The 26,189-nt window shown below is 39.6% G+C and overlaps 1 protein-coding gene across 2 annotated transcripts in view; it reads right to left on the bottom strand.

Annotated features, from left to right (window-relative positions):
* The window catches only part of LOC138004782 (caspase-3-like), a 26,817-nt gene extending 1,473 nt beyond the window's left edge, over positions 1-25,344 (bottom strand). The window contains exons 1-4 of one of the 2 annotated variants that reach the window (XM_068851175.1): positions 24,994-25,344; positions 19,687-19,755; positions 8,207-8,683; positions 1-3,407 (exon numbers count right to left, since the gene is read on the bottom strand). The exon at positions 1-3,407 is cut by the window's left edge and continues 1,473 nt beyond it. In XM_068851175.1, the coding sequence (XP_068707276.1) occupies positions 3,052-3,407; positions 8,207-8,683; positions 19,687-19,755; positions 24,994-25,270 (1,179 nt within the window). In that variant the 5' untranslated portion in view covers positions 25,271-25,344 and the 3' untranslated portion in view covers positions 1-3,051. Of the gene's footprint in view, positions 3,408-8,206; positions 8,684-10,745; positions 14,130-14,936; positions 15,432-19,686; positions 19,756-24,993 lie in introns of those variants that run through there. The other variant, XM_068851174.1, reaches the window with a different exon arrangement.
* Between the last annotated feature and the right edge of the window lie 845 nt (positions 25,345-26,189).

Raw genomic sequence — 26,189 nt, forward strand, 5'->3', positions numbered from 1 at the left:
CACTCATCTACAATGTTTTTGAAATGAAGCCAATTTCTCTATCGATTATCGATGAAACGCTTACCCATTCATAGAGGCTCCATAGAAACTTTGACCTTGTAATAATATTTCAGTCAATTTTTGAATACAAAATTCACCGATCTGCCAAAAAAGATCGCATTTTTTGCTCGACCAGGGCAAAGATAAGTCTACTTGTGACAAAAGTGGTATCACTTTTCTTCCAAAATTCTTGAAATGGAAATCTACAGCATCTTTAATTTGAAAACAAATGCCATAGGTATTACAAATGTCCATCCCCGGGCAAAACTTGAGCCAATCCCCATATTTGTTCTGTCCCAATATTTTGACACTTATAAACGACGACACACTGCACTATAATCAACGTTGAGGGGAATTTTCAACGGGTTTCGTTAACCCAAGCACTTACTTATTTCTAAACTAATGACCACAGAATAAGACAATTAAAGAAACCAACTTGAGAAGAAAAAGTCATAGCCGCATGGTTCTTAGCATGGAGAGACGCACCACAATTTGTTTCAGTTTCAATTCCGATTGCATCAAACAATTATGGACTAAATACATTACAATATTTTTCATTAGCGACGCAGTATAGACCACTTTCATAAATGGCGACCTCCTTTACATTTTTTTTGTATTTATGTTAATAGACCTACTGCCCTGATTTTGAAACAAATATTCTTTTGAAATTTGCTCGTCGTAGCGAGGCTAGAAAGGCTTATAGAGCGTTTTCACTCACGTGACCAGCAGCCATATTGGATGACTGAAACAAAAGAAAGTATTTGCATGAAAATAGAGTTTAATTCCCGGAGGAGTAGTTTGGTACACCATCATGGCCGCCATTTCTTTGTTTTGGAACACCAACATGGCCGCCGTGACGTCATGTGAAAACGCTCTATTAGCATTAGAACAAGACTATTTTATTTGACCGCCATTATGAGAGAAGTCTATGAGCACAAGCGACGTATACTCAGTGTCCTTTAGATCAAAAGCACTTTTTTGTTAGAACAAAAGGCAATAATTAACAAAACTGTTGATGCGTCTCCCACATGATGTTTGTGGTGGTGCTTTGCACCGCTAATGAAAACCACCCTTTTTAAATGCCCGGCGATAACCAGAGGGGGATTGAGTTGGGGCCCAGTCCATGCATGTTTATGATCACTAAAAGCTACAATAGTCCAAAACCCACAGTGTATGAACAAAAGCCCTCTTTCCCTAGGACTGTACAACGTTTAAGTTATGAATGAGGCAAACTGGCTTAGAAACAAAAATGAATTTCAACAGTCTGGGCCGAGTTGTTCAAAGCCAGATTAATTTCTGCACTTGTTATGCAACCAGACGGATTTCAAAAAGGAGAGGTACCTTTGCAAAACATATCCCAGTGTTTCACCAACTGCAAATACAAAGAAAACTCTGCGAACATGAAAAAAAAAAATCGCTAGCGAGATATTTGTCTCGCATTTGTCGGTAGTACATTAAAGGACGGCGTTTGTCTTTCTTCCTGTTAGGATCCTCAGTCATTTCTATCTCCACAGAAGAATATTCTATTGACCGAATGCAAAAATGGCCGCCAACAAATTATTCTTTTGTCTTTGTGCTAATTAGCCTAACTAGCCTCGTTCACACGCGTAAAATTGAAATAATTTGGGCTGTATAAACGAGGCTAGTTAGGCTAATTAACTCAAAGACAAAAGAATAAATTGTTGGCGGCCATTTTTGCATTCGGTCAATTAAATCTTCCTCTATCGCTAATATAACTGGCCACCAACATGGATACGCCAATTAAAGTTGAAACAAGGTTCCCTTTATAGCGCGATTTCGTGGTTTAAACCCCTTGATAGAGAAGTAGCACACGAGGTATAAAATTCCTCTTACGTAAACGAAATGTTTGAGAGATTTACAATCTTGGACAAAACTCTTGGGAAAAATTCCGGCGTGAACATCATTGGACAGGCACTCAAAGACAAAGTCTATTGGTCCCCCCCTTCCCCCATATCAATGCTGATGATGTGGTGAAAAATACTAAGCAAGCCTTCTAGTCGTTTCTAGACCAACATTAGGGAGCTTACGCACGCGACGTTTTTGAGACGCGGACGCAAACCAGAAGAGATTTTTTGGCATGCCTGGCAGAAAGATACTTGGCAATGTAAATGTGGGAGTGTGAAGGGAAGTTAAAAGCGAAAACAGCTCACTTCCGGTTTGCCGTCCGCGTCCTTGCTTAAGATCCCTAATATTGGCTTAGGGGGGAGGGGAGAGTATGGAGAAGACAGACAAATACGGGAATGACCATTTTATACAGTGTTTTCGCTCATGCGACCAGCAGCCATGTTCGAATACTAAAACAAAGGGAAGAATTTTCATAACAACCGAGTTCAATTCCCGAAAGAATATTTCACTCCTCCAAAATGGCCGCTGTTTCCACGGTTCACTCCGTCAACATGGCCGCCGTGACGTCATGTGAAAATACACTATTGTGGTTTGTCAATTTTCCCAACGAGTATTGTCAAAGATTGTAGCAACGCGTTCACGTGAAACGGCAAATGGTAGACTGCTGTTTGTTATAAAAGCATGGAAAATTCTCTATGGATTCTCGTAAAATAAATACCAAAGTAATTACTTCGACCAATCACAGCAGGTGCAACCATCGCAATGAACCAATCAAATTCGTATCAATTGCCCCCTCCCCGATGTAACTTGCTCAAAGCGCGGGAAAAATAGCGCGTGCAAGTTTTGGTTCCTTCTCATTGGATGATAAACTGGCGCGATGTTTTTAAACCAATCAATAAGCAAAGCAATTGCAATCGCGTCACTACTTTCGACAGTCGTTTGAAAATTGCTCTATTCTCACTAGTCTTGCTCATTTCAGAAGTTGCCATGTATCTCAAGCTAACAGGCAAAAAAGGAGATGAAATCAAACATACTTCTTGGATTTTGGCGAAAAGCAGTTTACAGTCCGAAGTTTGCCGTTTGCCGCAAACGCGATGCTAAATCTCTGCATTGAAGACCTACAAGAAAATCACAAAATTTTTATTCTTAACTCTGCTCCGTGACATTCTCGGGAAAGAAATACAGTTCCTTGCGAAGCATTGAAACAATACTTGAAACTTGTCGCTTGCTGTCGGAGTAATAGTCGCCGGTGCGTGACTTGTACGTGGACACTAGGGCGTTCACCCTTGTCAACATTCGCAGGATATCCATGTGTGCTGCGTTCTCTTCGAACACTTTGGTCAGTGACTGGATGAACCAGGACCCATTGAGGGAATTTCTCCAAGAGTAGTAGCCGGGCACCGTGGAGTAGGCGTAGATGAAGTCAGCTTCGGCTGGGACAGAGACTTTGCTGTCAGATTGGGGAGCATCTGTTACGTCCATCCCATCCATGTACTCGTGGCCTGTAAGTTAAAAAGATCAAAAACTTATCAAAGATCACCGAACCTCTAGACAGCTACAATCTTGTGTTACAAACGAAAATTAAGGCCGGCCCCTTTCCCAAATCCTATGATGGAAAACGGCGGCCAGCGCCAGAGTGGATATTTTTAATCCGCATGAATCCGGAACCGTGTGGACACTAAATCCGGAAAATTCTTTAATCCGGACGACGTAACAAGATCTAGCACAGTTCCGAGGGCTTCATGGCACATGCTCTGTTACCTCTGTTCCCTTGAGGAGTCCTGAGTACTAGAGTGAATCCGTGGACGGGCAATTTCGATTTGAATACGCTACGTGTGGATGGGAATATTTTTGAATCCGGAAAGAAAAAGTTGCGGATACGTGTGGACGGGGGCGTAAGCGTCTTCTGGAGGATTACGGTGGCCCCTCACCTGGAACTTCCCTATACCACACATCAGCACACACACCATAATTCTGACAAAGCTCCAAGTACACCCAAAAATGCGGATTGTTAATAATGAGACATGGGAAACGTGTGCCCTCAGCAGCTGTTTCGTCCGTACTTGTCCTTAGTGCCCCTCGTGCGCAATCTCGACCATCCTCTGTCTGAGTGTTTCGGGTACGACAATCCTGTCTCCTCTTACTACTATTCCGTCCACTACCGCGAGTTCGCTGAAAACATGCTTGTACACCTGTAAGTTCTCAGCCTTTGCGTCAATGCAGCCTTGGTGGATGCACCTCTTTAACGCTAGTAGTGTAGTGTCTTCGTCAGTGGCTTTCTGCACTTGCTCCTTAGTGACTGCGTTGGGCGTGTTGCATGTTACAACATAGTTCACTTCCTTGGTAGTTTTGAGTTAAGAGCTTGGTGCACGTCACACTGAAGTGACATAATAATCCGATACGTTTTCCTTTCCAGATCGGTATTCCACGACAAAGTCGTAATCCAACATCCTGTTTACGATCCTCTGTACACGGATGGACTTTGCATATGTGGGCTTGTTGAATACACTTTCTAGAGGTTTGTGGTCCGCATCATCTTAAACGGTATCCCATACGGAACAGGTGAAACTTTTTGCAACCAAAATCACCCGCTAAGGCTTCTAGTTCAATCTGGCTATACCATTTTTCTGTGTCTGTGAGGCCTCGACTAGCATACCGCGCAACTTGCCGCACTTGTTCTCCAAGCTTCCTCTGCGTGAGAGTGGCTGCCAGTCCCATCAGACACCCGTCCACGTGGAGTTCGTGTTCTGCTTGGGGGTCGAAGTACCGTGTCTGCTTGTACCGTGTCACTACTGAGTACGTTCTTCAGTTCTTCAATTGCTTCTGTGTGCTCTTGTATCCATTCAAATTTTCCTTTTAGTAATTCCCCGAGTCTGCAGATTGCTTTCTGATACTTGCTGGCTTCCATAAACCGTGAGCGATACACCCGACTGTGCACAGAAACGAATTAAATTCCGCTGCATTCCTTGGGCGGCCCGCCCCCTTGATAGCCTGTACCTTGCAAGGGTCTGGGGATGCTCCCTCCTTTGAGAACATCAAGCCATAATAGACCACGCGTTCTTTGTTGAATTCACATTTTCCTTTGATGAACGTGACATTCTTTCCGCGACTTTTCTTTAGGAGGGCCTCCAGGTTTGCGTCATGTTCTTTTGTGTCACGCCCATGGACAATAATGTCATTGCTAATGTTGATGACCCCTTTGAGGTCTTGTGTCAACTCCTGTCTGATGGTCTCCTGGAATATCTGGGCGGCTGACCTCGTACCGTAGTTCAGCTTCTTGTATCGGTATAAACCAATGTGCGTCGAGAAGGTCGTTACATTCCTCGAACTTTCCTTGAGCTCAAGTTGGTGGTATCCCTTGGACATGTCCAAGTGCGAGAACACGGTCGACCCACTTAGCTCGTTGACAACGTCGTCTATCGTGGGGTGCTGGGTGTGTCTGCGGGGTATTGCTTGGTTTGCCACACGCATATCTACGTTCAGGTGAACCTGGCTCTGATCCTTTTTGGGAGTGACCACTGGCGGCGATACCCATCCCTTTGGCTCGTTAACTTTTACAATGATATCTTGGTCCAGAAGGTGTTGTATTTCTTTTTCCATGTTCTCCCGCAGGCTAGATGGCTGTCGCCGTGGTGGCTGTGCGACGGGTTTAAATTCAGGGTCAACATTTAAATCAAAGTGAATGTCTGTTAGCTTCCCAATTCCTTCAAATCGATCTTCCTTACTCTTCCAAAAGTTCTTTGACGGGGCTCGCGTCTTCCGATTGTTTGCCTTCCTTTGAAATTTCATTGTCTCACAAGTATCATTCCCAGGTCCTTTCCTTCATCATAACTCAGTAACGGTGCGGTCTGGGTATCTCCCTTTATGAGCTGCCACATGTCCACCTTCATTTTGGTCTTAGACTCGGTGAGCGCCTCAAAGCTGCCCAGTACGGGTATGAGGTTTGTTTCAATAACTGCGCCATAGGGCTTTATCTGGCATCTTGTTTTTTTGGTCGTTACTTTCTCTTCCAGGCCGTATCTGCAAAAGGTTGCCTCATCCATAGTGCTGACTGTAGCCCTGCTGTCCGGTAACACCGTGAAGCTGGCCACCTTCACCTTCGCGAAGTGATTCCTTTTCCCGCATCGCATACACCGCTTGCCGAAAGCCGGACATTTTCTTGGTCCCCCTTAATTGGTGTGGCCACTGTTTCCCGCAATTAAAACACGATTTTTTGCCTGTTCCGTCCACTGTGATTTTATCCACTTCTTGTTTAACGGTGACGTGCGTTGGAGTTTGGTTCTCCACTTTTGTGCCGTGTTGATCCGCGCTTTCGAGACCTCTGTGCTTCTGCTAGTGTTAGCTGGTCTTGTTGTAGCTTTCTTCTCACTCTCCTGGATTTTCTGCTCTCGATCATGGCCATTAGTATCTCGGTATCCAACCAACCCGCCGGGAAGTCACAGTGCTCGCCTTCCGCTCTAAGTTTCGAGATGAACAAATCCCAAGTTTCGTCCTTTCCTTGTTTGATGCAGGAAAATTTGTGTATGTTGTACAGCCGGTTATGAGATTCCTTGAACTTGTCTCGTAGTGCATTAACGGCTCCGTCCAAGTCTGTTCCCGTGTTGCTAAGTTGTTCGAATATGTCCAGAGTAGCTTCGCCTATGGAATCCTAAAACAGCGATTGTTGTTGTGCCTTGTCCGTTATGTTGTATGCTTTCAAGTGGTTACTCTTGAACCGCTCGGCGTAAACGGTCTCTGGGTCCCTGCGAATTCCGGAAACTGTTTAAAGCCAATGTTGATCGCCATTCTGTCCCTTACTCCAGTGAAATCCTCGTCGCCAATTTAATGTCGAGCGTTTACAATGTTAACATCTCTCGAACGATGTCCGTTCGGGCCGACTCTACACATTACATAGCATACTTACATACCATCCATACACTACTTTACATATATGGTGGTATACAGTCACGCCATTACAGGAAAGTGGTTAAAGAAGATGGCATTGTGTTGACAATGAAGGATATAGATACTTGGAGAAATGAAATAACAGTTTGCTAGAGAGTACAATAACAGAAGATCGAGATTCGTATTAAGATCAAAGTTGAATGGCAAGAATAAGATAACAGTGATCAATACTTGGGCAGTGGCTGTTCTCAGCCATGGAGTAGGCATTATACGGTGGTTGAAAGAAGCCGAGGTAAGAACTCTGAAAGCACCACGAGGAAGATGACGATGATGAACAGTCCACTGTACCGAAAAGGAGATGTTGATTGTATGTTCTGAGAACAAAAAGTGGGCGGGGTCTGACTAGCTGCGAGAGTTGCACAAGGAGTACGAAAAACAACTTAAGGTGGTATCTTGAAAATCAGAGTAACTGCTTCAACAGGAGCAAAGTGAATAGCAAAGTGACGAGCAAAGTGACTGGAGTTGCACTAACAACGAGAAAAAGAAATGGAAGGAGAAGGCACAATTTCTGAGAGACATGCCTGAAAAAACAGACGCAGAACAGACTTGGAGTTGGAAAAGATCATTGCACTTGAAGGTTCAAATGGAAGCACTTAGTTTGTGCAACGCAAGAACAGGCTCTCAGGACTAATTACTTGAAACACCACATTGATCGGATAGCTAAGTCACAATTGTATAGATTGTGTGACAAAAAGGGAAAGTGTGTGTCATCTAGTAAGTGAGTGCATACAGTTGGCAAAGAGGGATTTTAAGAAAAGACATGAGAATGTGACAAAGGTTGCACATTAGAAATCGTGCGAGTTGTACCAGCTGGAAAGAAACCGAAAATGGCATGAACATGTACCAGAAAGAGTGTCATGGAAATTGGCGAAGTGAAGCTACTTTGGGATATGAACATTCAATGTGAAAACCACTGTTAACGAAAGAAGGCCTAACACCATCTTAGTGAACAGGTCAGAGAAGAGAAGAAAAATGCAGATTGGAGAACCAAACTCAACCCACTTAGGGCCGATTTACACGATACGATTTTGTCGCATGGGACAAGCTCACGACAGGCCTACGACATGACTTTACGATTGTCGCAGCGTTTTAAAACATGTTTTAAAATGGTACGACATTTTTTTTCTGACGTACACAACAATCGTAAATCATGTCGTGGGCCTGTCGTAAGCCGTTGTCGCATGCGACAAAGTCGTACCGTGTAAATCGGCCCTTACGATGCCAAGTCCAGGAATCAAACCTGGGACGGAGGCCAGTTCTCTCACCACTGTGCCAGCACTGCTCCCCCCTGGTGCCAGGCCCATTTTTTTTATGAAATACACTAAACAAAAATCAGACAGTATACATCACACCTTACCTTGGCAGGCCTGGAAGAAAAAAATCTTGGGCTTTCCCACCAAGGTAGTGGCATCTTTGAAGACTGAGGTGAGATCCCTGATTGAAATGGTTCCATCTGTTCCATAAAGGACACCTTCCTCGCCATGCGTCAGAATGGAGAAGACAAATGCATCATAACCCGAGTGATTGGTTGTTGCCATTTGCTTGGTTACCCTCCTTATATCAGCTTTGGTTTGGTCATTGTAAATTCTAACATCAAACTTCAGATACCTGAGCAATTTTTCCAGGGCATCACGGTCGACGTCGGTGCCATTTCGAGGATATCGATCCATTCCTGAGGATCGCAGGAAATTCTTGTTATTTATGATGACTGCAATTCCTCTCGATGAACGATTCATTTTGTAAATCGTTGCAACATCAACTGCATTTCCTGTTGGCTTAGAAACTGTTGGGGTGCCTCCAAAACCAAGAAACCTAGCATCTGCTTCATCAAGCTCTAAATATTTCAAGAAAGGAAAAAAAACACAATCTGTGCAGCTCAATTTAGCTGTGAGCAAACCCTTCGGCCCACAGCATTATTACCTCAATATCAAAAATTTGTATATACCACAGAAATGAAAAGTGCTTTCCACACATTCTGATTGGCTAGCTTGGAGGTCAAAAGCAAGTACCATTCACCAAGAGCTATGCAAACAGAGAAAAACAAAATGGCTTCCTGTTTTGCTTTTGTTGTAGAGGAGCAAATTTTTATTGATACACTCAGTTAATTATTCAACCTGTCTGGTATATATACACCTCAGTGTTAGCAAAAGTGGTGGATATTTACCTCCACTTTCTTATTGTTCTCTATTACAAAAAACAACAGCGTTACAGTGGTTTCTAGAAGTACCGACAACCATCAGTACTTCACTCAGATGTCAGCAACTTTTTTTCCCTGAATTGAAAAATTAATGACAGATTCTTTCAAACCTAAGATCAAACTCATTTTGACAATGATGACATCAAGTGGTCTGGCAAAGGCAATCATCAATTTTTTTCTTTTGAAATGTGGTGTTTGGGGGCGTTCTTTTGAAAATGGCAAGCCCCAAAACACCCTAGAGAAAGGGCCCATTAGGCCACTTCTTGATACAGTAGGTTGCTCCAATCTCGTTCCTAGGGTCTCTCCCCTCATTGGTAAAGAGACCTTGGGAACTGGGTGCCAGACGTTTTATTTTTCCTTCACGAGAAGCAGTTAGCAACGGCCAAAGGAGATGCAAAAAATAAGAACCTCTGGTCACGGCAGTTAAGAACCTCACTTCCATGCAATCTCGAAATAAGATATCTTGCCAAACTGGTTTTCTGCAGTGGTGTCAATGTTGTACCCAATTCAAACCCTTTGGGAATAAAATGTTAGGATTTTGGCATTTCCCATGTCCTGCAGCAACCAATCAGAAGTGACATAAAACCACAAACTAATTACTGTTAGTGGTCTGCGGTTAAGTTTTCTCGCTTGACTAGCTGTTTACTCGAAACACGAGTTTCTTTCAGCTCTAGGATATGCGAATCAATCAAGGCATTAAAGGGACAAATAATGACTATGATGGCAGCTTTTGGAAACAAAAGGCAAATTAAAAGCTTATGTTCAGCTGGCTTACAATGTTTTCTTAAGAGCATGGGACACTGCTGATCAGTTATCAAAATCATCTGCATGGGACACTAGTCTGTATGTACATGTAACTGCCTTAAGTATAATTACTCAGTGTTAAGCGTGTCTCCTGGCACAGACACGCGTTACACCAAGTCTTTCTTATCACTGTCTGTCTGTTTTAAGGACCCAATTAGGATATTATGTAATGTTTCTAGAACATTCTATGACAGGATAGGAACTGGATAAACAGGTTTTTATCTTTGCATTATATAAGCAGTTTCTACTTACCAGTTTGTGCTCTTTTGTCACTGCTCGATCTGTAACAGAGTTCTCTTAAGCTTTAGGTGGAAATTAAAGTTCAAGTTGCGTTTAAAGACTTGTGGTGCTCACGGACATTCGTCAAGCTGAATTATAACACTAATCACCTGAGCGGTTTTGTCAAAATAGTTGCAAGGTGTTTTGCCGAGGTGACAAAGAAATTAATGGTTTTAAGGAAAATGCACATTTTTTCAAAAAATTACCTACATAATTATACTAAAGCAAATTATTCACCACAGGCTCTGTGAACATCAGTGAACAAAAAGCTCGACTTTTCAGTTTTTAATCACTGATATTCACCTCGCATTCGGCAAATAATAATATTGTTAAATATTCAAACCATACAAAATGGCAGCGAACACAAAAATTCAGGGCTCAGTAAAACTATATATTTTAAAAAAACCACTTTGTTCAAAACAAAGAACATTGCAAGTTGGAGCAGAGTTTCCTTTTGTGCCAATCGTTAAAACATCGATGAAAAATGTCTGGAAAGTCCTGCCAAGAGACCTTCGGTACAATGGGTTACAGACAATAAATTTCTAGCAATGAAATGAGCTGAGCTGAAAATACTTTCAAAACATCTTCAAAAGGACAACAGTAACATGAGACTCACTTGCAATGCAAATATTAATTTTTATTGTAACCCTTTAAACCTTGTCAGAAGGAGTATAACATTCCAGAACGTTGCTTTTTAATAACAATATTGTTAGAGTTTACAGCCCAATTTTAACCAACAATAATTATTTAAGAGATACAGATGCAATAAATACTGTGTTTTAATGCCAAACATTTTTAAACTTGTCTTTAAAAAATACATCACTGGCAAAATCCAAAAATAAATCCCTATTTTAAAACAAAAGCACCTTTTGTAGATGAGGATATTAATATCTATTGCTTATAAGCATAAAATAACAACTTTATAAGCTTTTCTGTGAAAACAATTTACAACAATAACAAATAAGTGTAAAAGTCCAACTAAAATACTAAAATTTATTTCTAAAATGGATATTCTAAGTCGGCAGTAGCACCCCTCCATTCCCCACCCCCCCCCCCCCAAAAAAAAAAAAAAAAAAAATTACGTTATTTGATTTTAACTCTTTTCTTGAGGATAAAGAGATTGATGCCAACTAACTTTAAATGGTATTATGCAGCAAAGGAATAGACATCTTGTCACAAAACAAAACTTAACAAAAATGTCCACATTCATAAAATAAAAGCATTATCAACCCTAAAAATAAAACTCTGTAAAATAATAAGCATTTCTTTTCTTAAGTCGAAAACATTTTTCTGGAAAATAACACCAATATTCGATCTCATCCATACCATTTACTTTTCCCATTTACAAATTGCCAAACAGTCGTGATATATTACAAATCTTTAAAACACATGTTATCTTTAATGTAAATCTTATTAATGAAAAGCTGTTCCACAACCAGTGTAAGGTCCTGTCCACACATATCCATATATTTTCAAAAACAGAATCGTTTTCTTCCATTTTTGCCTCCAGTCCACACAAATGCGGAGTTTTTGGTAACCGAAAACGAAGGTTTTTTAAACACTCTCCAGACTGTACATTTTTAAATTTAACTACGCTTTTTCATTTTCATGTGGATGGGTGAATATGGAAGTTTTCAAATACAATGACATCAGAGGCATGTGATACCATGGAGGTTAGCATTTTCGAATCATTTTTGCATAATTATTTTCTCATCAACAGAGGAAAAATCGCAGCTCTCAAAAATATCCAGATACATGTGGATGGAGCCTAATTGACAATGGCTGCCAATAAGTATTATTTTTATCTTAGTGCTAATTACCATGACTGGCACCCTTAGCACAGCTAAGCAAAATAATCTTGAACTCTATTTTGAAAAAAGAAGATTAAAAGAAATGGCCATTTTTGCATTCTGTCTTTAGGATAGAAGACAAAACCTTAATAATATTGATAACATCTTAAGATACTAGTTAACATCCCCTTAATCCCCCCATTATAGTGCATGCCTACTCTTTACGAACATAAGCTGCCATACAGTTACATGTACGGAACTGGGAACTTACACTGGGCACTGGTGGCTCAGTTGGTTGAGCATCGGGCTGTCATGCGGGAGGTCGTGAGTTCGACTCCAGCCGGACCAACACTCTTAAAATAACTGAGGAGAAAGTGCTGCCTTTGTAATTACATCCGCAAACGGTTAAGACTTTCAAGTGTTCTCGGATAAGGACTATAAACCTTAGGCCCCGTCTCACAACCTTTCAATGCTCACAACCCAGTGGGACGTAAAAGAACCCACACTATTCGTAAAGAGTAGGGCATGGAGCTCCCGGTGTTGTGGTCAGGACTCACTTCATTCATTCATGTGATGGGTGAGATCGCTAATGGACTGATAGCGGCTGCCAGCGGCACCTATATAATTATGCTGATGTCCGATCTCACCCTTAGATCCCTTGCTTGTAAAACGCATTTGAATATATTAATAGAAAATGCACTATATAAATTCACTACCATTACTACCATTAACTTGAAATTCCTGAAAAGTCTTTCCATACCCAAAACCAAATTATCAAGTTACATCTTTTTAGCTTGTTGTCCAGTACAGTAACTGCAAAGTTTCTGTCTACAATATCTTCTTCTTCAAGAAACAGAGGAAATTGAGGTGCAAGAAATAAACCCAAACAGTTCTTGGGGCTTCAAAAAGGGGCCCCCTGGGCCTAGTCATTTGAGAGCCCATTTCAATATTATTTTAAAGTTAAAAATGCTCTCCGAAATACTAGCGTGCATTGCAGACATAATCTAACACCAGTTAGTAACGTCTGACTGACTCAATGACCAAGCGGAAGTGCGTTTCAAATTTCCCTTTACCCCGATTGGCTATTACCAGTCTTGTCAATCAACTGTTTTTCTTGACAGACCAATCATGGCGCATACTCAAATCCTCGCACGCTGCTGGGGGGCCCAGGAAAAGGATTTCAGGACGGACCTAACCAGAGGTTTGGTTTCGTCTGCAGCGCAGGGTACCAAATATTTACTCCGAAAGTTAAATATAAATTAAATTAACACATTCAATGTCGAGGGCAAGAATTGTGTAGAAAAAACTCAAGATAAAAAAAATTAAATAAACAATAAAGGGAAAAAAATTAGCAAAATAAGTCTTACGTAATGTTTCATTACATCATTTTTCAGGCCAAAAAATATGATAAATAAAAAAACAAGCCCAGGTAATTTTGAATTTGCAGAATTGTTTGCAGTGGTAAACATGTCTATTAAACAAAATCGTTTACCACTGATTATACAGAAGGCTGATAATAGAGTCAGATGGTGTGTGAAGGCCGCCCTTTTACATTTTTTAATTCTCCAATAAGTTGTTCCAGGGATGATATCACATTAAAATGAGGCTCTTACACACGCCATTGCTGATGACAATGAACACAATCTCAATGAGCTGAAACAAGCATACTGCTCCAGCAGCTGGAAATGTGCCTAAAATTGGTGAAGATGAATTTGTTATTTGTGGCTGTCATTTTTGGCTTTTCTCAAGATTCCAACTCTAACAAACTGAGTTTAACATCATTTCACAGAACTCTTCATGTGACAAACTTCTCTGATTCTAGTTCACTTTGCAATTTGATGCATCACGGTCTTGCTTGTCCCCATTCTGGCCTTCAGCTTGAGGAAAGAAATACAGATCTTTCGTCAGCATTGAGACAGTGGTGGATACTTGTCTCTTGTCAAGAGCAACTGGATGGCGTGACTTGAAAGTAGATATGAGGGCATTTACTCTTGTCAGCATTTGCAGGACTTCCATGTGATAGGCATTCTCCTCAAATACCTTGACAACAGACTTGATAAACCAGGACCCAGCGCTATTCCTCCAGGAGTAGTAACCAGGCACAGTCGAATAAGCATAGATGAAGTCTGCCTCAACAGGGACAGAAACTTTACTTGTAGAATGTGGATGAGGAGCATCAGGGACATCTAAACCATCCATGAATTCTTGCCCTTTTGAAAATAGTACATTTCCCTCAATGTATAACAGATTTATTTTATATTGCTTTACAATTAAAACAAAGGCTTAATATGCTTTCTTAATTGACAGGGCTTGAAATTGCGAATGAATAATAATTATTATTTTTCCCTTTCCGACTAAAACACCTGGAGAAGTGGCAAATTTACAACAACATTGTATTTTTCACCTTTGCTCTTTAAAGATCATTAATTTTTAGCGAGAAATGCCCATATCGGTTCGCTTTTTATTTGTCTGCCAATTATTGAAAACTTTTCCTTTCCATACATGAAGTATTGTAAACTATGGTCCGCAACGCATGATAGGGCAATTGAAAAACTTCCTTTTTGCTACCAGCAAACATGCCTTTTTAGTGTAAAAATACAATTTAGGAAATAGGTACATGCAAAATTAAATTGGTATGTACGGTCTGGTGATGGATGTTTATATGCTGTTTTGAAACTTTTAGTGCTTTGGGTTAATTTTTGGCTTCATTAACACTGTCGGCCGGCTGTTGGTAATGTGAACTTTTCACGAAAAGACCACTCTTAAAAAATGTTAAATAAAAACATTTCTCAAGGTTTCGGCACCGTTTAAAACCTCTCTTCTAGCCAGTATTAAAGTTCTCAACTTCTCCAAGTTCCCAAAGAAGCAGGGCTCAAAATTGCAACAATACAGCCACCTTTATGACTGACCTTTTCCCTTTGCATCTTTAGAAATATCAGGATAAGTTTCAATTTGCAACTAGTTTTCACCTTTGCTCTTTCCAAATAAAGGGCTTAGCTTAGCTGGTTGCGACATACCTTGACAAGCTTGAAAAAAAAAGATTTTGGGCTTCCCAGCCAATGTCTTGCACTTTTTAAACGGAGAGATTATGTCCCTGATAGGAATGGTGCCATCTACTCCATAAACCACACCATCCAGACCATGTGTCAGAATAGCCAAGATACAGGCATCATACATGGAGTGGTTTGACTTAGCCATCCCAATTGCAATGCGCCTTATCTCAGCCTTGGTCTGATTGTTGTAAACTTCCACTTTAAATTGCAACTTCTTAAAGAGCCTCTTGAGAGCTTCGCCATCCACTTCCGTGCCATCTCGTGGTGATAAATGCTGCCCTGATGACTCAAGGAAATTCTTGTTGTTGATGATTACTGCAATGCCCCTAGGTGTGCTAGTCATTTTGTACATTGTGGTTGTGTCTCGCTGCAGCAATGTCTTGCTCATGTTGTAGCTTCCATGTCTGAATGGATTATCTATGCTGTCATCAAGACCAGGATCCATACTTTTGTTTTGGTCTACAAAAAAGGCATGAGCAAATGGTTTACACATTTGATTAGGGATATTTTGACCGGCAACTTGTTTGTTTTTAAAATAAATTAAGAAGGCAATTTATATCTTACAATATCAGACACATGTCACAGCTAAAAGTTCTAGAGTGTCTTCTTTGGTAATGGAGTAGAAAAAAAATCAGCGCTTCTTCACACAATCATGATACACATCAAGTCAATCAGTTTGTCTGTGTGACAACATTAACAATACCTTTGCAGTACAAATTACTTATTATATCTCCCAAACAGAATACACTCTATAACTAGCCAAGTTAGCGAATCGTACTCTAAATTAAAAATATGATTTTGTTGCCTAATTCAATGCTCTAGGGATATAATATATATCTTACAAACCTTGTTTCTCAGGCTTTCAGTAAGTTAGGGGTTATAAATTATTATAGTATGGCCCTAGAATTAGTAGTGGTTAGTAAGAGGTACATATGCCAAAACTACATAACATCTAGGAATTAAGCAAACAAAAAAAAATTAAACCCAAGACAGCACAGACCACAATAAATATTTATTCAGATAAAATTATTGTATAATTTTCACGTCCATTTTAATTTAACACTTGAACGAAACCTTATGACCATATCACAACTAACCGAATTCCAGCAGCTTTGTAATGTGCTTTTGTTTACAGCAAGTGTCTTAATGTCCAAACATCCGACTATACTTTTCGACAAGAGAAAACAATACTATTCAATATAATATCTCAATTCCAGATCTACAGTGATCTTGTTTTTTAAACTAACAGGCCCGCAAAGCTTCAGTTATTCATCCAAGCAAGGTCTGTCAAAAGTTAGCAATTCCTTGTTAATCTGTACCTACGGATATGCACAGAGAAAATCATTTTAGAAGCCTTACTATTGATCCCTGAAATGTTTGCAGTATGTTTCTTTGTCATACAGGCGAGTATTTTGATAGTGTCAACCCTACTGAGTAACAATAACCCAAGACTTGAGACTATTTTTTCATCAAATCCAACACTGAGAATTAGTTTACTTGTATACAAGGTGAATTTTAATGCTTGGGTCTGGGTTTTAATTACAGAATTCAGAATCTTCCCAGACCTAAGAGAAAATTTAGGCCTCCAAGCTGTGAAGTTGTCTAGTCAGGCACAGGTTACAGACATTTTTTTCGAGTGGGTTTTTTGTCAAAAACTGCATGCATGCATGCATGATACAATCTAAAAAAATTGTTCTCAAGTGTCAACGCTTGCCAGTTCATGAGTTTGGGGCCTAATCGCTTCAGATAAAATGCACCTAACTTTTGCCAAGAAGAGCTGCATTTACATGTATGCATTGTAAGAAAGGAGTCGTTAAATTGTTATGAAGTATACAGTAGAGTTTGACAAGTAGGAAGAGAAATACTGTAAAAGGACAATATAACATTTGCTACAGCCCATCAACACAGAAGAGACTCACGCCATGACAACAAAGTGAGTGGTAATTTTTGTCAGCAGATTGTGACAAACATTGTCATTTGGAAGTTTGGTTACAATTTGACAAGAAAACCACAAAAAGGAATTTTGTTATGACAATAAAATGTACAATCCTACAATAAATTTAATATCAAAAAAATAATAATTAATGCTCATTATTATGATATTACATAAACATTACATAACAATATTACAATAAGTGTAATTCATCAAAGTGCTATTAAAATACAAAACAGAAATTGAAAATCCTTACCTCACACAGGAAGTATCTTTGAGGTTGGATTAGCTTGCTGACATCAAGGTAATGTAAAACAAGAAGCCAGTTCTACTTCACAGTTAAGCAGCCACAAAAAAGGTGCAAAAAAAAGTTGACTTCCCCACAAAAACTGAAATGAGTACCGAACAACCGCAATAAAGATAACTAAAGCAGGATCTCGACAACCTCTGACAACCCGCAAGCACTTTAAAGTTGAAATGAAGTCAGATGGACACGCTCATGCTTGCTCACACATCTCTTTGTGAAGGTGTGGTCATCTACATCATAGAAGAACCACCATTCCCATGTGTTTTGCAAATGGTTTGTTTTTAAGTAAACAATTTGTGGGACAGGTTACCTATGTTTTTGTCTACTTCTTCTGGTTAAATTCACTTGAACAATCATTTCCTAGTGATCTGCACGACTTTGGTGTGATTTCTAGCTTGAGTGACAGTTGGTTTGACTAGTTTTTGCTACCTGTGAGCAGTGCATATTGATACAATTGAATAAATTGATATTGAAACAATGTAAAATGTCATTTCTAGGAAACTTCCAGAATATGCCCATCTTTGGACATACCTTTCCATTCACTTCTAGACAAAAAATATGGTGGACACTTAAAGAGATAAACAGTGCTTGAAATTAGCAGTCGTCCAGTCATCCCATACGAGCAGAAAGTTTACCATCCGACTAGATTTTGGTAAAATGAAAAGGTTGGTTGCCCGAAGAAAAGACAATGGGCAACCCAGCCAAAAATAGAAAATGAAAAATTATTACCTTTAGTAACCTCGTCGGTTTTGTATTGTCAATGTCCGATAGTAGTGTGAATGTGAAATTAACAATAACAAATTTGCTGCAGTTGAGCATTTTCCCGTGTTTTGAAGATCTGTGGCTTTTTAATCAATGTCACAAACATGTAGCTCGCCAGGGACTTTGGAAAATGCAAAAAAAAAAACCTAGACTTCCACACACAACAAAAAAACAAAACACAGACGCACACTTAGAACTATGCCATACTCAAGCTCCAATGCCATGTGACTGAATCTCAACACGCGTGCATTTTAATTGTAGGGATTTTCCTAATGGGCAACCAAACATTTATCAGGACAACCAAATTTAAGGTTTTAGTTGCCTGGCTTTTGAAACTGGGAAAACCTGGAATTTTTTTTAAATTTGGAGCACTGGATGCACTGCACAATGATTGGACCAGTTGTGTCATGAACCCCAATCTGGCCTTCTGATTGGTTAAAGGGGCTAGGTCACACTATTTTAAGTAATTTTGTTTAATTTTGTTAATTACGAGCTCTAAACGTCAAATTTGCAGAGCAAGAATCTTTCATTTGCAAAATCACGGCAACATAACAACTGAGAATGATTTTCAAGTTTTGTAAATGACATTTTGATATAGACTGATATAAAGTTGAAAAAAGGTGGGCCGACGTTTTTCAAATTTACCCAAATTCAATCCATTTCAATCCTCTCCAGTTTTGTCCACCCATGTCCCTTCTTGGCTTCCCTGTGTTTTGTTAGAGTTCTTCTATAGTTTTGAACAGTTATTTTGATATTTTAGTTAATTCTATGACCATTTGATCAGTGCTGAAAATGCCTAAAATAGCGTGACCTAGCCCCTTTAAGAGGTATTAATTGTGAGCCACATGCTGTATCCCTTTGATGCCCAAACTGACCTAAACTGGCCAGACTTAGTATTCTACTCTAACGCCAAACGATTTTACTTGCCAATGGGGAACCCCTGGGAGTCAATGGGGTATAATACTGTTAGCAGTAATTGCTGAAATTCTGGGCCCAGTTGTTCAAAAGCCGATTAACGCTAATCCCAGATTAAAAATTAACCAAGGAGTTAATTTCTCTACTCCTAAACACTGTTCAACGCTGATATTCAGCAAAACGTTACATTAAAAGAAGTCAATCTTGAGCAACAAAAATAAGCAAAAGAAACTTTCACCAAAAAGTTGAAAACACGAAACAAACGTTTACGCTAATCCTGGATTAAGTTAATCCGCTTTCGAACAACTGGGCCCTGGTCTTTGTGCCCACTACCTCCATGAAATGAACCCAAATCGTTAAAATTTGAGTTGATCTAAGTCATGCTAATTATGTTGAGTGTTATTTTCCACGCTCTTCATTTCAATTATTTTTAACCCTAAGTTAATTTCAATAAAACTGAAGTAGACAGCTACTTTAATTTAACCCTTTCACTCCTGTAATGGCCACTGAGACTTACCGGTATGGATTTTACTCTGTCTAACGCCAGACGATTTTACTCGTCAATGGGGAACCCCACAAGAGTGAAAGGGTCAAGTAGAATAAACAACTGTTGTCTTAAGCTTGAAAGAATGTGCCTTTATAATTCCTTTAATTTAAGGAAAAAATGTAACAGATTTTTCTGAGTGAAGTACCTAACACTTTTCATGAGATGTTGGTACTTATTGAAACCACTGTAGAAAATATCAAAGAGCACAAAGGACATTTGGATAATAGCATAAAATAGCAAAGGAATGTACCTGAAGGGCCATCAGTGGCTGGAACAGGTACCTTGTCATCTGCTCCATCCGTACCTTCACTTGCTCTGCCTAATCAAATCCAAATAAAGTTGAAACATCTAAGTATGAAATTAAAAATGACAGCCTAACACATAATTAGTGCAGCATGTCAGGCTTAAACTGAAAGATCAAGGGGTTTAGTTTCTAAAGAATTGTGTTGCTGCATTGGTGGGGAAGTAAAACACAGAAAATGGTTTTATCAACAGGGCTGACGGTAAATCAACCACCGTAGAGAAATTTGAAAGCTGATGTTTCGCATGTTGGCCCTTCGTCAGTTGTACCCAGTTGATGAATTCATTTCTTAAATTAAAGTGCTACAAATGAAAGCTGGTGTACGGTATAGTGACTGATTTCCTATTTTTAATATTATTAACACAATGTGGCTAAACTTTGAGCAAAACACCACCCCTTAACTTTGCAAGTATATGTGTAGCCAAGGCAAGGGGGTCAACATCAGTTTGAATGAAACCGTCTAGCAGATTAAATTAAGAGAAATATCTAACATGTTCAGTTTCTTTTTTTTCTTATGCAAACTTCTGACATACTGGTAAGTGTCTAGCAGACGGTTCAAGAAGCAAAGTGAAAGAATACAATAATTATTATCTTAATATTCCCTTTTAAATCATATCATTGATTTTTTTTTAGCTGCCCATTGCCAATATGGAGACGACCAGGTTTTGACTGACTCATCTCAAACTTCCAGTTATTGCCCAGCCAAATCTTCAAGAAGATAAATGCAGAAGATTTAGGTACCGTACACACATATCTGGATATTTTTGACCACAACGTTTTCTCTGCAACTTCAAAAAATTTAATGTCTACGTGTAAAATATTCAAATTGAATTTGCCGACACACATCCAGATTCGTTCAAGCATCCATAACTCCCGTGTGACTATTGTCAACAGAGCATGTACCATCAGGCTTGTGAGTTGGCGACAAGGGAAGTGATAGCATTTTCACCTGCCAGCCATGTTAAATATTTACCAGTAAGGACTGGTCTGGGTTTGCAACGTCATTGGATTTAAAAATATCCGGATTCAACCACACAATTCCAAATATATAAAAACTTTCCACTCTGTTCTGAAAGCAGATTCAAAAAGGTTCAGGTTCACTGGTACATGTGGACGGAAGGCGAAGCTGCAGATTCAAAAATATCTGGATACGTGTGGATGAGGCCTTATACAAGGACTGAATACAATGAAGTAAAAGCTGAATGCTTTAAGGAGAGCAAGAACAAAAACAATGAAAAACTTTTTGGATTTCTTCTTGATTGCAGGACGATATTTTTGTGTTTACCGAGAATTCTTTCAAAAATTTATGAGCCCTTGTTATTCAGAATACTGCAACAAAGTTGCTTACTATCTTTGTAGCCGGTGTTAATGATGCTTGAATAAAATACTACCTACTACACAGTAGGTTTTTAGTTGTGGCTGGTTAATTTTGACAAATGCAAAAGTTGAAACTTAAGGTAAGCCGATGGAACAAGCTGATTCCTGGAATTTTGTCTCACTCTGTTCTGTGCCAGGCCTTATTACCGGTACTAACTTGTTGCTGCTATAAGGAGCATGACAACAACATCCCAAAACACTAAAAGCTTTATTCCAAGATGTCACAATTGGGCATGCATCCAAGGACACCATAGGGTCAACTCGGAACATAAGTGTAAATACATGTAGCTATAAGAATTTTAGGACTCAGATCTGTGTACCATCAAGGTTCAAAATAAAAAAACATCCAGTCGCAATTTTGTGAAAAGATACAAACGTTTGGTCGCAAGTTCACAGAGTGTATTAAATGTGAGTAGCGGCAAAGAGAAAACGGTTAAACCTATTGTTTCATAATAGCAAAGGAGAAAACTAGTCGCAAATTTGTGACTCCGGGTATTCTAGTTGCAAATGGAAAAAAATTAAGTAGCAAATATGACTGCATTGGTCGCAATTTTAAGCCCTAACCATGAATTTGATGGAAGCCTACATCTTCAAAATTAACATATTTATTACGAGATGTCATGCTCGAGATATTTTTATGGCTTCAATACTATGATCAGCTGGTATAGCATCTAATGCTTCTGCGACAGCCCTAATTCCTAACTCATTGTCTCTGTGAGGCTGCATGGCAAAAATGTCCCAAGGAAATAAAAGGGTTTCTCTGAGAAAAAGGGCCTGTACAGGCAAAACATGTTTTGTTGAGCTCTTCAATTTTCTGCAGAAAATGCCTACATGTAGTATCCTTAACAAAAAAGCTTAAGTTTACTGGTAGTCAGCAGAAGAAGCAAAAACATTAACCCTTTGATGTCCAAACCAGCCTAAACCGGCCAGACTTAGTATTTTACTCTGTCTAATGCCAGACAATTTTACTCGTAAAAGGGGAACCCCTGGGAGTCAATGGGTTAATTTCCCTTATAAATATTATATGTTAACAGTGTGAATTCTTAACCTCAATGTAATTATTTGTAGCCTCTAAGTTGGTTTGAAGGAGCACTAACTAACTCATTGTACAAACATTCACTTGATGATAGACCATAAGTGGAAAGTGGGTGAAGCCAATGAGACTTGGGAAATTATATTTGATGGAGGAAAGCAGGGCTCGAAATTGCAACCAATATAGTTGTCAATGCTACTAAAACTTCCATCTCGGCAACTAAAAAACTCGTTTAGTTGCCAACTTGGTGACTTCATTTGTGACAAAAAGTGAAGAAATAAATAAGCCATTCAGGTTAAGGAACATTTGTGACTGCTTCGCTGCAAAAAAATGTGGATCAAATCAAATTAATTATGTCTACCTTAAAAAAAATGTGGATTTTAGCTGTCAAATTTCTATGCGATTTACTACTGTGTAAATCGCAGGTGCAGCATTTTACAGAAAGACTGCTGGTATGGAAAGAACCTACATTGCAAGATCCTGGATAGCATGTGCTTCTTGTCCTAGCTTGTAAATAATTCAAATATGTGAACTGTTTAACATTGTCCAAAAGGTCTAGATAGCAGCAACAATATAGATAGTCGTATAAACATAACAACTTTTTCCGTTTACCGGAAAAAAACTTTCACAGGTTTGCTCACCAGTTATCTGAGTTTTTGCCCCTTTACCTACAAATTGGGGTTAATCAAAACCTTGATTGATAGAACTTTTAAGATAAACAACACTTGGATGGGGTTCCATACTGATATTCAAAAATTGTCTGTCATTCTACGGAGGAATCTCTTCCCTGAAAACCTTATCAACAAATATATTTCTAAATATATTCAGACAGCAGTCAAGGGAGGGAAAACACAGTCTCATTCAGGAATCGAGCCCCAGGAAACACCTAAGTTTTTCTTTAAAATCCCTTACGTTGGGCACTTCTCAGTCACGGCACAGAGGTGTATACGCAAACTTGCTAATCGGTTATGTAAACCTATTGATATAAGGTTAGTCTTCACTACTTTCAAAGTCAGGAATCTTTTTAATGTGAAAGATGCTGTTCCTGTAGGGCTTCGCACGCGTGTGGTCTATAAATTTTTGTGTGCAAGTTGTAATGCTTGTTATGTTGGTGAAACCAGCCGACACTTCTCCACACTAGTGCGCGAGCACTTACTTTCAGACAGATCTTCGAACGTTTTTAAACATCTGCAGAGTTCAGAGTTTTGTAAGGCATCCTGCACACCGGATTGCTTCGAGATCCTGGACTCTGCAGCCACTAAGTACCAAGTGAAGCTTAAGGAATCCATGTATATAAAATGGGAGAAGCCCGATCTCAACCAGCAGGTGAAACACATTAACCTGACTCTCTCCCTGTGAGGAACTAAGCGTCACTCATTTAAAATTTTTGTTTTGTTCTGTTTTGATTAAATACGCAATATTGACAACGCAATGTAACGAAGTTTGTAAGATCGCGCGCCCTTTAAATTCAACGGCGATTTCAAAATATGTAACACTGAAGATGACGGATGTACCGTCGAAACATGTCTGGAAAATTAAAGAAAGTTGTTATGTTTATACGACTATTTAACATTGTCCTCGGAAGTAACATACTAGCTTAGCCTGGGGTACGCAGAAGTGTGACAGGCTTCGTCGAGAACACCAAACCACTATAAACCAGCAGATTTTCATTTACTAGAGGAGACCTGGAAAGGAATTTGTATCCGCCATCTTGATTGTGTTTTCCTCGCATAACCTACAACATGACACCTAGCATCAATTCCAGCAGTTTTATTTGCTTTCTTTACATGTTGCTTGTGTATTAAGCATGTGGAAAGATTGTTTTGCAGTAAGTGTTAATGGAAAGTTTTGAATTTGTTTTCACTGCATTTGGGCCCGTATACCTTCTGGCGACTTGAATTCACTGATTGGCGACTTTTCTTTCTCCATTACTCACCAAAAGGCGATGTCACCTTTTTTTAAAATTTCAAGCCCTGGAGAGCAAAGTTTTTTATGGAAAAAGAAAAGACAAAAAAAAAAAAACTTTCAGAAACAAAATTACTTTCAATCCATTCAATTCACTTCAACTTGTCACACTCATTCGATGCTTACCACTAATATCTAAACGCATTAAATCTCATTCAATATCATCTGTAGACCTGTTAACCCATACAATACCAGCTTTCAAGATTATTATTGCCAGGCTTTAAGTTGACTTGATCATCTTATAAACAAAATGTTTCGCAATTTGAATGAACTCGAGCCTGCTTACGCCATTTACAGTACACTCAACTTCCTCTTATCTTTCTAAGTAAATACAATAAAATCAAAATTGTCTTCAATGTACAAAATGTTTGGCGGAAATTAAACAACTCACAGATGAAACCCCTTGCAGAGGCTGTGTTTCATAAAGCCAGCAAAAAGGCGGTTTTAACTCGATATGCGTTCTTCCTTATTATCTTTGCGACATAAACCTAAAAAACCTTTGAGAGGGCTTTCAATGAATAGCTGAACAATACAACAACCGGTAACTGACCAAGACTGCGCGTTTGAACATTTAGTTCTAGTTTCGTCCAACGTAGAACACAAATGCAAAAGGCCCGCAACATTAAATTATTGCATGATCAACCTTACTTTGTTCGTGAGTCTGAACGTGTCACTGAGATCAATTGAAGTTAGTGTAAATGCAGACAACACATACTCAAAGAATCAGTCGTGCAGGGCTTACCGGTACGAATTCTAGAACATGTCACGTACATAGATGTAAACTTCCTTCCTTTACGTATATTAGAAGTCATGTACGTTAAGTTATCAAAGCTTTCGATAATTTCAGTAATTATATTATTCAAACAAGTAAATTGTTTTACCGTCTTCCTGACCCGGCCTCAAAACGGCCTCCAAGTGAGGGGAGACCTCTAGCAAAATATCGCAAAACACTTGGAAAGCTTTAGGCCCTTTCCGTGGGAGCGTATCCAAGACTGTTTCTCGCTGTTCCAAGGGAGTCTTCTTGGCATTGACTTCGTCCTTGTCGTCCTCACTGAAGATCTCTCTCGCGTAAAGCAGCGATGCCACTCTTTTCGCCTCTAGATCTTTCAGCAAGATCCCCCTGTTTCTACGTAATGTTTGTCTATGTTCTTCATCCATAGTATTACGGAAAAAGCTAACAAAATTATCTTCGATGTAATAACTCCCTCCCTTCACGCTCACTCATGACAGCACGACGCATGTCAGCCTCGATTTCATGAGCTCTTTCCCAGTTTTAGCCGGTTGCTCGCAATGGGGTGGGGGGTTGGGGGGGGGTTAGTCCAGCTTCCATCTTTTTCCGCTCCTATTGGCCATTCCGAAATTCAGCAGGGAACTGGGGCGAGTTTCAAATTTTAACTCATCGATAAACTGACACTACCACATGAAAGATCATGTTGAGATTGGACATTTGGCCAAGTATGGTGCTTTTAGGGTGAACAGAGACCAAGTTATGGACCTTGAAACATGGTTCAAAATCCATACAGGCATCTCCTTGCATACGGCGGGAGCTACTGAAATTTTAACTGACCAATCAGAATTCAGCGAGCGGGAAAAACTGTGCTATCCTTGTGCTATCCGACGTCACGCCAATTGCTTACGTTCTGATTGGTTAGATCGGTGGACATTCGCTCAGCCTTCTTTTGTGACTCTCTTGACCGTTGCTTCTTTGAACTCAGCGAGACAGAAATGACGCATTGTTCTGACAATCAATTTGCCAATCCACTTTATCCAGTTTATGACATGGGCTAGCATGTGATTAACAACCAGGATCGCTTTTTGAACTTTATTCTGTAGAAGAAGAAGACGTTGCTGACTGAACATTTTTACGACGAAATCCCTTGGTTTGTTCAGCACTTTGATGTCCGATAACTGAGCCGCTCTAACGAGTGTTGGGTCAATCACATTTGGTCGTCTGACCTTTTGAAGTTCTTTCAGCTCTTGTATGTGTGTGTCCATCATGATCGAACTTCAGGTGAATAGTGAAGGGAACAATTTTTCGTTCATCTGCTGTGCCAAACAACAAACAATCCTGTTGGGT

Source organism: Montipora foliosa, chromosome 1 (genome assembly GCF_036669935.1).
Source record: "Montipora foliosa isolate CH-2021 chromosome 1, ASM3666993v2, whole genome shotgun sequence".
Taxonomy (NCBI): domain Eukaryota; kingdom Metazoa; phylum Cnidaria; class Anthozoa; order Scleractinia; family Acroporidae; genus Montipora; species Montipora foliosa.